Source organism: Fulmarus glacialis, unplaced genomic scaffold (genome assembly GCF_000690835.1).
Source record: "Fulmarus glacialis isolate BGI_N327 unplaced genomic scaffold, ASM69083v1 scaffold8224, whole genome shotgun sequence".
Lineage (NCBI taxonomy): Eukaryota > Metazoa > Chordata > Aves > Procellariiformes > Procellariidae > Fulmarus > Fulmarus glacialis.
The window spans coordinates 9,277-23,120 of NW_009207356.1; the positions used below are offsets into that span (position 1 = coordinate 9,277).

Genomic DNA, 13,844 nt, shown 5'->3' on the forward strand with positions numbered 1-13,844 from the left:
ATGTTCTTCCTGGATACTGGTGAAGGAAAATTTTCTGTTACAGCTGATGTGTGTGGAGTTGAAAGTCTAACAGTATGTTGTCTTTCATGAATGTATCAGGGAGAATGAAAACTGCAGAAAAGAAAAGGAAAGACAACAGAACCTTCTGCAAGAAAGGTTGACAAGATTCCCTTTTAAAACTAAATTTCAGGATATTAGGAGAACAGCCCACTTACAGAAGTGGAGGATGTTAAGTTAGCTAACTCCCCTTTGATCCACGGCTTCAGCAGACAGTTCCTAAATCCCTACGCAGCATCAGTCTGTACAGTTGTGTTCACTTTGAAAAAATAGTCATTAATATGGCAAAGCACCTGATCCTATTTACACACCTCTGGAAGAACTTCCATGAGGTTACATCCGAGACTTAGATTTGCTTTGATCTTGTGTACAGCTAAGGGATTTGAAAAACGAGATCCTTATTAATTAGTTGCAGAGAGTAGTAACTGCAGAAGGCTGTTTTTTTGTAGTTGAGTCCTCAGAGACTTAAAACAACACCTATTATGAACTGAAAATTGAAGTAACTTCTTTCAAGATGTTTTGTACATAAAACGGACGATATAGGAATAGAAGCTGTGCTTTAAGTTAAGGGATCTGAACACTGGCATTGACTACTCTTAGCCTTTCATAACTGTATAAATAGAAAAATACGAGAGAGGAAATGTTCATAGCTTTATAAATGGTAAGTGGAAGATGCCTGGTGAAAAAAAAGTGTTTACAAGTTTGTCTTGCTAATACAGAGACTTTAGTTGGAGTTCCTGCCTTACAAAAGGGAAGCTTTGTATTTTAACTTCCTGGAGAGAGAGTGAGATACAAAGTTATTTTATTTTTAATATGCTTTAAAATGCTGTTTAAATGAGATTATTGTAAAGATGCAGTCAGCAGAAATTGTCATTAATCATATTTGTTTTCTCGTTTTAGGCATTGAATCTGGCATATTCCAGCATCTACAGCAACTACAGGAATTTTGTTGGTCCCCCTCACTTTAAAGTCATCTGTAGACTTCTTGGGTATCAGGGTATTGCTGTGGTGATGGAGGAGTTGCTGAAAGTGGTCAAGAGCCTGGTATGCCAATTGTCTTTCATTTTCTGCTATTCCAAATGGCTTTTGATAGCTATGTCTCAAGAAAAACAAAGTGAAAGTGAGATCTCAGATAAAACTAATTTAAAGTGTTACTTCCATTGAAGTTCAGTATAAGCTATGTTTGAGAGTACTCAATGTCTTGTGAAAGACACATAGATGATGTGCCTTGGTAGCCTGAGCAGTGTTTTGAAAACGTTGGATTCTGCATTGGAGAGATGAATTTAATTTGTGGAGACCTATGCTGTTAGGTCCTGGGTAAACTCTGGAAAAGTATGAATGTTTCAAATTAAGTTGATTTCAGCTTAAAGATTGTACTGTAAATTCACTTTCTCGATATTTTTTGAGAACAGCTGGAGTGTGCTTTCTGCCTTACCTAACTTCAGGCTTTCATTAATAACATCATTGTCAGGTGACGCCTTAATAACAAGGAAGGTTTAATCTCTGTGCTTGATCTAGTAATGGATAGCATCAAGCCTATTTAGAAGAGTGCTCAGACCAGATGTTGAAGAAGTTGTCCATACAGCCTGGGTATCTTGTATTGGAAAGGTCCTTTTCCGTAACTAGGAGGAGATTGAGGGACTGGCTGTTAGCCATATTATTACTGTCTGTGTATACAGTTATAATGTATTGCAGTTAAGTTTAAGCTAAAGAAATGGTCTTTTCCTCCCTGTTCCTGTTGCCTGTAAGGAGCACGCTGCCAAAATAATCCAACTCTACCGGGGGATAGCTGTAGTTTTCATAATCTCACTTCAGACACTTGACACATTCGGCAGTTTGTTTACAGTAATTCCCACAATATTCTAAGTACGTTTTTGATGTTCTAGAATGGCTAGAGCCTGCTTGAAGGGATACTATGGTCTAATCTTCAGGAAAAGAAGAAAACACAGATATTTTTCGTGGTTTAGGGTCGAGTGTTAGTTTGTTGGGTTTGGGGGATTTTTGTTTTAATTATTTATTTAAGTGGTAAATCGTCCCAATTCATTAAAGGTAGCATTGAACACTTGGATGTTTATAAAGGAGGTTAAGAGGCCTGGGGGGAGGTGTCCTGCTGATGCCTGATGCAGATGCTCAGATGTGAGAAAGGTGTCTAGTGGGAGGAAGGCAGACTGACTGTAGGCTGGGACTGTGACTTAGTCTTAACTGGTATGTCCAGAATAGCCAGTTTGAGCTATTACAGACATACCTAATGGTAAGGATTTTTCTGTTGTTGCTTTTGAAAGCATTCAAATGCAACTTTTTGTACCAAAAATCTAAAAGTTCATTAGACAATAGAGACAGTCTGCAAGAGAAGAACATGGTTTCCTCTTTTTTATCTTCCTGGCCTTAGCTGTTGTGCCACTCTTCCTTGCAGCAAAAGGTGGCTAATGCCACATGAAGGAAAGTGCAACTGTATTCATTTGAAAAAGTTGCCTTTTTGAAGATGATGACTGACAGAATTAAATGCAAGATTTTTAGAGCTTGTTCAAATCATGTGTAGTTTGAATGCAACTTCTTGTAAAGTTTCTTAGTTCAATAACATCTGTTTTCTCTTAGTTACAAGGGACGATTCTTCAGTATGTCAAGACCCTAATGGAAGTGATGCCTAAGATCTGTAGGTTACCAAGACATGAGTATGGTTCTCCAGGTTAGTTCTTGTTTGGTGTTGCCATAGTAGCCTTAATAAGATGATACTAATCACTGTCTTCTGGATCATATGTACCTCTCTCTTTCTCCCTTCTGCCTAGGGGGAGTTCCATTTTTTTTTTTTTTTTTTTTCTTCATAACAAGAATCATTGAATGCTGGCGTTCTGGAAGTACTTAATAGTCTTAAAACTTCTATGCTTAGGGCAAATAAAAGGATGACAGTTTGTATATAGACAGCCTTATGACATAATTGATCTTGAGCTGGGATGTTCACAATAGTTTCTATTTCTAGTCTTTCTCATAAGCGTGTTGAGCTTTTCCCTCTGCAAGTTAGCCTCTCACACTTGTTCTTTTTAAATGCCTGATTTAGATAACCCCGATTGTCTGGAAGAGCCTCTATTACCTCTTTCTTTGCCCTTATCAACTGTTAGAGAAAAGGAGTGCTACTGCTGAGAGGCAAACTGGTCCTGCCAGAATAGTTATGTCTGAGGCTTGTGTGGAGCGCATCTTAGCCACTTAACAGGAGGTGTGACAGTTGCAGAAGAAGAAATGACTTTGAAAGCTGCTTGCCACTGTGGAGAAATAATTGGCTAATTAGTATTTATCACATTTTTCACTGAAATTCTGAAACTGCTTCCCCCCCTTCAAAATATTCCTCCTCCACAACTTCTAATTAACACAAATTAATCCTTCCATGTGCCACCCACCTCCTGAATATATCTTTATTTTTCCAGAGTCACTTAGGTTTATTAAATGCCACTCCAACTGGAATAGGTTGGGTTTTTTTCTGCTTCCCTCAGCTTGCTTGACGCTCATTACCAATGTTAAACGAAATCGAGGACTTGCTAAGTGTTTGCTTCCTGTTTTTCTCCCTGGAGCATAGAAGTGGATGAATCATGATAGTTAGCAGTATAAAAATAATCTATCTGAGGTTTTTAGCCCCTCATTAAGGTCTGACCACACAAGCAGTAGGTATTCTCAAATATAGATTATGCATCACCAGGGTCTGCAATGCTGCGGCTGACATTAGGAAGCTCATAGTCTCTTGCCAGAAATCCTCACCTGTAAGGAGTAAGTATCTGGCAGGAGATGCCCAGGGACTTAAGCAGAAACTTTCTCTTGAGGTTAAAAGGCAATCTATCCTATAGGAAAGGCAACGGTAGCCTTCACAGGATTGATTAAAACATTTTAAAATCCTTCATCACTTTCCTGTTTTGTAGGGATCACAAACTGCTTTGATGTCATATTTACTCTTGCAAAAGAAATACCATATATTTTAGATGCCTACTGTACTGAGAGATCAGAGTAATTCTTGGTGTTACGATGGAAGATCTCAGCAACTACATTTGGACTGGATCTCAAAAGCCAACCCGATTCTGTGCTCCTTCACTGTCCCAGTTCCTAACAGATTTTATCCTGAAACATGTATTTTTACTGTTCTGAACTATTTCTAGCAGTGGACACTTAATAACTTCCTGCAGAGACTCTTCCAAGAAATGGCAGAGACAGCCTTTATAGCACTGGCACGCTGCCTCTCCCTTTTCTTTTGAAGACACTAGACAGAAAATGCATGTGGAAGCTCCATCCCTCTCTCACATCACTGAAGAATCGCATTGCACTCTCTGACACCTGTCCATCATGGAGCCGTCCGCCCTTGGAGCAGCTCTGACTGATAAAGGAAAATGCTCTCTGCAATGGGGACGTGCTGTAGATTTTAGCCCTCATCCGGCATCTGTAGCAGTCTTTGCCACACCTTGTTTACTTGGTTTGCCACCGAAAATGCAAGCTGATACACGCCAACAGTTGTCTCTTCCCTCCTCTGCCTCCAAAAGTTTCTTGCAGAAATTAGTACTTGTAGTAGTAAGTCTGAGTGTTATGGAGCATGTCTGTATGCTGCTTCTGTTCTTTCACAACAAATAATTTCTTTATAATTGTCACTACTTAGACATCCAGACCAAAACTGTGATTCCGATCTACAGATTAAATATGTAGATTCTCGTCTGTCTTGATGTAACATGCTTTTATCAATTCGGAATTAATTTCCTGAGTCCATTCTCCATATGCAAAGCGATTTAAGTATGCTCAGTAAGCCTCTAGCTATTTCATGCACTTCAGACTTTTCATTTGGAGAGCTTTGTTTGGACTCTGTTGATTGCAATTCCTTGAGCCCTACATAATCAGCCCTCTAGACTTGTGGATTTCTAAACGGTGATTTATTCCTGAAAAAAAAACCGGCTGAAAGGAGCAGGGTCCAGACAGTGGCATCAGAGTTGTTCAGGACTCCTGTTCGCCAATGGGTTTGTTTCCATAGGAACAGTCTAAAGCAGTGGGGAACTTGCTCATCTTGTAGTCATAAAAAATATTTGTCTAAAAATACATTAAGCGTAAGGATTTTTAAAGGGACCTTTTCAAGTCGCTAAAGCTCTTAAAGGAATATTGGCCTATAAGAGTTTAAACTTGAAATTTCATCTTGGAGGTAACATTTTCTTCTGCTATTTTTCTAGTATTCGAATGCAGCATTAATGAGTATTTCATGTCCTGCCACTTTGAAGTGTCATTGGACATGATGAGGAAAGCAGTTTGTCAGCTCTGCTGTGAGATGAGGCTTAGATTTTTGTCACTGGTATATCACCCCTCCAAAAGAAAGTTTTTAAGAAAAATTGGTGAGCTTAGCAAGATACAAACTTGGTGAGAAAACAGCCTAATGGTGTATTTTTTCCCAAGTATAGCATTTCCATGTTTCTTCTCTTTTTTTAAAAAAAAAAAAAAAAATCAAAGAAGCAAAACACCCAAAGCTGGTGCAGGGCAAAACACCCATTACACCAGGCCGTGATCTTTTGAAATCCCGTGTGTTCGCACGGCAGTTTGGGGAAGCCTCCCAGTGCCCCGTGCTGCCGGCGGCTGTGTTCCCGTCTCTCCCTGGGCTGATTGTGCTGCTGGCAACATCTTCTGAGCTGCTTTAGCACAGCAACCTGGCAAAAAACAGTCTTCCAACCCTCCTTTTTCTGGAATATTTTGGGTCAGGGTCTAATAGGAACTGGAGCTAGCCTGGGCCGGGAAGCGCGGTGGAGGGCAGTAGTGGCTAGAGGCTGCTGGGGAAGCATCGCTTGGGGCACGGCAGAAGGGCTAGTAGTGCTTCCTGTTATCCCAGGTTTTTGATCAAATTGGATGAGTAGGACAATAAGTTAATTTCTTGGTTGGGGGCACGATGGCTTGAGTCCTTGCGGGGAAGAATGTGAAGGGAATTTATTCATAGATTTTTTCTGCAACCTGTCCAGACTTATTTGAAAGAATTTGGGGGCAACCCAAATCACCTAGATGGTTGTGAAAGGGCAGTAAGGACTGATTAGATATGCGGAACAATAGGATATTTCCTTCTAGCAAAATAAACACAGTGCACAGGCTCCATGATCATAATTCCCAGATACATGTGTATGCTTAAACCTTACAAACATTTCTGTTGAAAGGAATGGCATGATTGCTGATATGCAGAGTTAATGATGTTTCTTGTGAGCCAAAGAAGTATTTATAGCTACCATTTGAAGGTCTATATGAAAGTGAACATAAACTAAAGGTCATTATAGCACCCAGTTTCTTGGGAGCAATTTTGCTGTTGCAGATTAGCAGATTTTACTTGACAATAGTGAAGCCAGTACTCTGCAGAAAATAATCCATAACACAACTAGACCAAGATTATTTTCAAGATCTAGTTTGCTGTTAGTCAGTGATTCAGTTCTAGAATTAATAGCCAATTTTTATCCTAATCTTTTAGGTACCAGAACTATTACAGGCTCTGGAACATGTCTGATTTGAGTCTGTAGGTGTGAACTGAGATTGTTTTGTAGAAAATGAAAGGTGACCAAAGTGAAGAAATCCAACCAGCTTTGTGTTGCATGCGTTGATTTGGTCTGACTTCCTAAATTAATTAGTGTAGAGACTGCACAGCTGAAACTTGGCATTTGCTGTTTGAATGCTCTTGAGATAGGATTTTGGAAGCAGAGATGGAACCAAATCCTTTACTAATCTTCTGTACTTTACTGGATCTGTTTTATATCAACAGCCTTTGCTTTTCTTGAGATCTGTGTAAATCAGAAACTAGGATTATAAAATCAATTATTATGACACCTAACATCATCCCATCTGCAGGAATAGAGCGGTTTAGTTAAAATTGCTTTTTTGGAGAGAAAGAGCAGAAAGCCTTGATTCATTTGCCTTGCAAAATGCTATGTATATATAACAAATTCAGTAACTTAGGAATTGCACCCACAAATAAAATCAGGGGAAAGAGGAAGGTTGCATGCAGGTAAGTGAAATTAACTTTCCTGAGACACTTGTTCTTTTTCCAGGGCTTCGGTATGCATGCATAGTCTTTCATAAAAATACAGTTCTGCGTACTATACAGTAGAAGGAGGTATAATCGGAATGCCATTGCTCAAACATTAATGAAGATAATATTTCTGCCACAGGACTCCATTGGGGAGCAGATTGTGCTTTCAGTATCATTTCTGTTCCATCAAAAATAGCCTGTGTAGCTCTGTAAACTTTCACCTGCTTTGCCGGTAAATCAAGACCTTCACCTAAGGGGAAGCGGTGCACTGTTCATAGCGACATTTGGAACAACTGCATGCTAACTACTGGGTGTCAGATTTTCAAAACAATGACACAATTTGTTCATGAATGCATGTGTGTGGGTGTGTATATTTATATATCTGTATATGGAGACTGGGGCTTTGGGTGAAGAAATAAGGATCTTTGTTAAGGACTTTGAGAGGAACTCTAACTTGGAGTGACTATAAAAGACAATATGTAATTTTTATGGTATGAATCTCAAGCCTCTTTGACTTCTGCTGTCCTGCTGCTTTTGGGTGGACTTACTGTCTTGCTTTGGTTTCAGTCACACCTTCATTATGAGCTCCTTGTTGCCAGCCACAGTCCTCTGTGCTGCTCCTGGTTTCTCTCTGTGCCATCCTGCTCCTTTATATTTGCTGTAGGTGACATGGGTTATTCTCAGAATTTCACTTCAGAGCTGCCCTTATAAAACTGATAAAATTTTCTTTGCATCATTCCAGGCATCAATCTCTTTTCTGAAACTCCCCACAAAATCCACAGTGTGGGTGGGGGATTGAGAGAGTCTGGCACTGCCCCACCACCTTTCCATCCCCTGCATGACCAATGGTTGTTGCCATGTTGTGGTAGCAGAATCGTCCTTGCTGTTCAGCTCAGTTTCTATTTCTCACCAAATTGCTCCCCACTCACCATACAAGATAAAGGGAAAAACATCCCCATGTCTGTCCTTGTCGCCAATATCCTGCTTGCTCGGGTAGTGCTTTCTTGCCATGGTAATTATGTGGAGAAGTCTACAGTTAGTCACTGTGTTTCGGGGAGTCTTCCAGCCCTTCTGTTGGTTCACCATCAATCTCTGTGTACGTGCCACGGATACTAAGACCAGAAGCGTTGGTAGATATTCTGGTTTGATTTCCTCTATGGCACAGACCTAAGTCCAGGATAACGCAATGGACTTTTGCTTCCAGAAAGGCGTCCAGTCTTGGTATGAGGAAAGTATTTGACTTGACTTCTAGCAGTTGATCCTGAGAAGACCTTTCTTGCTAGGCATGGAAGCCCTTTCATCAACAGAGAAAAACACAAAAGAAATACTAGGGTGTGTAACTGAAACACAGTGTAGACTTGCAGTAAAGCTTGCTTCAATGCCCTCGGTCTGCATTTTTTTCCTAGCATCAAAAATTTCTTCTGAAAAATTTTCTGCCATATCAGTCTGCCTTTTCAACCTCATCTTTAAAATAGGAATCCCAGGATTCAGCACTGCAGCATCTCATTGCCATGGTGGGCAGGTGTGTTTAAACAACAAACACAAGTGCCCACTGCTGCTCAGACACCTGGGAATTGCAATTGGCCTGTATACTGCAGCATTGAATGTACACCAACAGCCTTTTGCAGAGCTTTTTCGTTACATGGTCCCCCTGTTATGGGAAGGGGGGAGTTGGTGATGCACTGGCGTGACTTCTTTGCTTTTTAGCTAGATTTAAATGTGTTTTCCTTCGAATAAATCAAGCTCAGGAAGCACTCATTACATCTGACCTATTTCCATTAGTTTTTCAGTTCTGCTTTTCTATTGAGTCACTAAACTACTCAAGTTAGGTCTGAAATTTATCTCCACTGAACATGTGTGGAAACACTCATTTACTGCAAATTTTCTATTGACAAACAGTTCTTTGAGATGTAACAGAGCCAGCCCTGCATCCCCTCGCCATGCACGTTATTGATGTTTCGTGTTACTAATTTTAATGATGTGAGGCTTTCTGTAGAAGCGTGTGGGTTAGCTGTACGGTCCTTCCTTCACTGTACGTTTTCAAGCTCCTCTGCTGAATTTGAGGGATTTCCTTGGCATAGATACGCTCCAGGCTGTATTTTATGTTTGCGCCCTCCCCTCTCAGCCATTGCCTTGCAGGGTAAATACCAAAGTCTAATCTCCTGCATGGGAAGTGTTTGTCAGCTGCACCCAAGGAACACATGGGAAGGTGGTGGGGGCATCTGTGCTCTCTTTCCTTGTCTCCTCTCAATTGCTTTAGATGTGATTGGGTGAAGATTTAACTGTGTGGCTTAATTCAGTGTAATGGAAATGAACTGCCGTATGTAGCACGCAATTCGAAAGCTTTGCACAATGTATTTTCTTCTGTCATCAGTCGAAGTTTTTTAAAAGGGGCAGGCTTGTGCAGACAGATGGAAAAATGCTGATAAAGATTAACTTGTAAAAAGCTGGAGAGCTGTCTGACCTACTGCAGTTCTCTGCTCTTCCTCGCCCACCCTGCACATCACTTTAACCTCTGCGATGCTGATCAGATCGGTTCCCTGCAGAAGCTGCCAAGCCCAGGCTCTCCTGGGCTTGTCTCTAACCAAGGGACTGCGCAACCTTTCTGGGGCTGGGGGGAAGGAGCTGGAAATCCACCAGCGCGTTAAGCGTCACCGTTGTTTAGGAGAGATTTGGTGGAAAAGACATATGTTTATGTAAATTATGTGTTTTTTAAAATCATAATTTAGCTGGTTTTTAACAGCTTTTGGCAAAATTTTGACAGAAACAATGTTCTGACTGTGTGATGTACCCTCGCCAGCAGAGCTTGACTTGAGATTTCTGTATTTAATTGTTTTGTGAGGTTGCAGATCACTTCTGGCTGGCTGTGGCACTGTCAGAGTCATAGCCTGACACCACCCCTGTTCCCTGTATCTTTAGCGCTCTGCTCCTTGCTGGCCCTGTCATCCTTGAAAATAACAGCTGTGAATTGAACGTGTTGGGTGGTGCGGCAGGTTGGGGACAGAGCTGGAACAGGACTAACAGCAGACGAGAGCCCTAGTCTCTCTTCCTGCCCCTGGAAGTTATTTTCTTACCCTTACACTGGCTCCCTTTTTCGAGGAGCGAGAAGCTAGGCACTCCATTTTGCATGATTTATCCAGTTAAAAAGGTCAGCACACCCCTGCCTTAACACTTCATAACCTCTGATTTTTGATGTATTTAAATACTGCTCCTTTCAGTTTCCTGTAGGCTGCACTTCTGGAGATAAAAAATCTCATGTGCTGATACATGGAGAGAGAACTATAAACCTGCACCCTTGGTTAGTTGTGCTCTGATACAGTGTATTTATGCACATTCAATGCAAGCTCTGAATAGGCAAATTGGTTAGAAAATCGGAGTGCTTTTGAGGCAGAAAGAAAAATTAGTCCTGATCCGTATGACTCTTAACCACATAACCAGAATCTGTTGTCTGCTTTCCCAAGGTAACAGGTGTGCCTGTGTGATCATCACTAGATTTCGTTCTGGCTTCTGAGATTTAATTTTTTTGCTTCTCTTTTGATTTCAGGTATCTTGGAGTTTTTTCACCATCAGTTGAAGGACATTGTTGAATATGCAGAACTGAAGACTGTCTGCTTCCAGAATTTGCGGGAAGTGGGAAATGCTGTCCTGTTTTGCCTCCTCATTGAACAGAGTCTGGTAGGTGCCTGCTGTGCTAGTTGAAAACCCATCTGTCTCTCAAAATGTATTCTCAAATTTTGTTACTAACGTCATAAACAACAAGGTTGAAATCTGCAAGTTTGCTATTGCTGATGGGCAGATGGGTCGAAACAGTTCCTTGCTCTGATCTGTTACAGTCTTGCGGGGGCTTTCACGTCTGCGAGATAGCAGGGATGCCTGACTTTGCTGGGTGAGAGACATTGCTTCGTGTACGGTACCTGAGGATCAAATATTACGACCTTCATCATAAATTATGATCAAATATAGTATTCCTGCAGTCAGTCACAGGGCGGCTACTCTCTTTATGTCAATGAGTTGTGCATCTGGTACCGTTATTTTCCCTCTGTGTTTGTCATTCCTGTTGTCATCTGAAACATTGCAAAGCTAACATGGACTTCTTGGACATCCTTCTTGCTGCTAGGATGGCTGGCAGTGGCGCCCGCTCTGCCAGGCATTCAGCTGTCCTTGTTTGAACGAAGCTGTGAAACATGTCCAGTTTTTCAGCTGATTCCTATACGCCTAGCCTCTTGCCTTTCAGCAAGCGAAGCTGCCCGCTGCTGAGGGCACGGTGCTACAATTGCTCTTTATCCTTACCTCTCCTTTTCTTTTCCCACTCTTCTTTCACGTTATAGAATCTGCTGTTCAAACAAAATGGCCAGACATGTAATTTCTTTGTCTTCATGCTTTTGGGTGCTTACAGAGGGAAAGGTGGGCATTGCTTATGGGCCAGAAAAGCAACAGGTGTGCTGTCTTCCTTTTCTTTACCTCCTTTGTGCCTTCGAGACTTGGGTGGGGGGTTTCTCCCCTGCCTGTGCATACGGGGTGCTCCGCCCACGCTGGGCAAGCACACGCTGCCGCGGAGGCTGGGCTGCCCATCACGTAGAGATCTTTGTTGACTGCGAACCAGCTACATCATTTCCTCAAGCAAGCTGGCTGAGGGCTTGCCATTGCACAAAAATAAATCCTCGTGTAAGACTCCTTCTCTAGGGTGTATTAAAGCTGTTGATATTAGATAAGGTAACAAAGACATGCTGTTCTTCAGAGTACTGTTCATGGTGTTAGAGGATCCCTTCCACGTGGTGGAGAGTAATTGGAGGGCCAGGTGACAAGCAGCGAACCCGTATTCAGTAGTGGGATAGCTGAAACAAGATGTGAAACTGGATTACTTTGGATTCAGGCTAACGGGGTATGTGGTGAAAGGCCGGGCAGGCGAGGGCCCTCACTGCTTGAGGGTGTACCAAAGTGACACCATCTAGTCCAACCCCCCTGCTGTGGGCAGGGACATCTTCAACTACATCAGGTTGCTCAGAGCCCCGTCCAACCTGACCTTGAATGTTTCCAGGGATGGGGCATCTACCACCTCTCTGGGCAACCTGTGCCAGTGTTTCACCAGCCTCATTGTAAAAAATTTCTTCCTTCTATCTAGTCTAAATCTACCCCCTTTTAGTTTAAAACCATTCCCCCTTGTCCTGTCGCAACAGGCCCTGCTAAAAAGTTTGTCCCCATCTTTCTTATAAGCCCCCTTTAAGTACTGAAAGGCTGCAATAAGGTCTCCCTGGAGCCTTCTCTTCTCCAGGCTGAACAACCCCAACTCTCTCAGCCTTTCCTCATAGGAGAGGTGTCCATCCCCCTGATCATTTTTGTGGCCCTCCTCTGGACCCAATCCAACAGGTCCACGTTTTTCTTGTGCTGGGGATTCCAGAGCTGGACGCAGTACTGCAGGTGGGGTCTCACCAGAGCAGAGTAGAGGGGCAGAATCACCTCCCTCAACCTGCTGGCCACGCTGCTTTTGATGCAGCCCAGGACACGGTTGGCCTTCTGGGCTGTTTACTATTACTATTACTTTCTAGTAATACACCTCTGCTTGCTGCCCCTCCTCTTGTTTTTGCCCTCAGTGGTACCCTGACGTCCTGCCACGTATTTCAGTATTTTTCCATTGTGGTTATCTATCATAACTAAATGAGACTTTACCCCGGTGCAAAATGTAGGTCCGTAGTACATTTCTGCTAGTGGGTGGGTCTTGTTAATCTTGACTGCCTAGCACATGCATTTCCATGGTGTGACATCAAGGAACCTGGGAAAGGCACGTGAGCCCCGTAGCCTGACCTTGCTGAGGGTATGGCTGATGAACGTATCTTCTAATACAGCTGAGGGACTACAAATGAGCAGGGCCTCTGCTCCAAAAATGAGGAGAGGGGCTTAGCAAAATCATGTGTCTGCTTCTGGTCATCTCTGCATTTTCTCTGCACGTACATACAGCAGCAAGGAACGAGGAGACATCTGTCTTCCTTTCCCCTGTCCCTAAAGATGTAAAATACTTCCTGAGAGGTGGTTCACCGCTGCTGTCGCATGTCTCGGCCCTCCTGGAGGGGAGATGTGCCTGCCATGATAGATAACGGGTTGTGGAACAGTGTTGGTAAAAATAACCAAGCAGTGAGTCATCTTCTTCACCGCTCTGTTTGTCTGCGCAGGAGCCGCCTGCCGCTTTCACACCAAAATTACTCATTCTGCATTAGTCTTTTTAATAAATACCCTGTCCTTCACAAACTGCCAGCTGAGGGTGGGAGGAGAGCTGCAGGAGTTTATTTGGGAATCCGAGGTAACCTGCTGAAATCAAATGGTCTTTGGGAGCGGTCCCATGAGGAGAGCGAGGGCTCCGAGCGGCGGAGGCTGGCTGCCCTCTGGTGTTTCTGCAACGGCGTCGGCGTGCTTTTGGAAGCCCGTTTTGGAGATCTGGTGTGGTTTGGGGATTCTTCGGTCCTAAATGCCTCTCATTTCCTTTTCGTTCCAGTCCCTAGAGGAGGTGTGTGACCTGTTGCACGCGGCGCCATTCCAAAACATCCTGCCCAGAGTTCACGTCAAAGGTATCGGCTAAGTGAAAACACCTTCCTTGGGTAATGCTTTCCACTTGTCTTGCCTGCTGCTGTGGTTTCAGTGACCGTCCCCAGCCATCCTTTACAACACCGCTGTTAATTACGGTTCAGAGGTAACAGATTCAGGCCTGTTTGCCTGGCTGAAAAATACGTGCTGCTTAGCAAAGCTCAGTGCAAATTACAAGAGGAAGAGGAGGAATGGCGTG

The 13,844-nt window shown here is 42.8% G+C and overlaps 1 protein-coding gene across 1 annotated transcript in view; it reads left to right on the plus strand.

The window, feature by feature from the left end:
- Window positions 1–13,844, plus strand: part of LOC104075527 (cytoplasmic FMR1-interacting protein 1-like) — an 18,458-nt gene continuing 4,614 nt past the window's right edge. Inside the window, exons 1-5 of the mRNA XM_009576064.1 lie at window positions 1–72; window positions 958–1,101; window positions 2,653–2,743; window positions 10,614–10,744; window positions 13,557–13,629. Of these exons, the coding sequence (XP_009574359.1) occupies window positions 1–72; window positions 958–1,101; window positions 2,653–2,743; window positions 10,614–10,744; window positions 13,557–13,629 (511 nt within the window). The remainder of the gene's footprint in view (window positions 73–957; window positions 1,102–2,652; window positions 2,744–10,613; window positions 10,745–13,556; window positions 13,630–13,844) is intronic.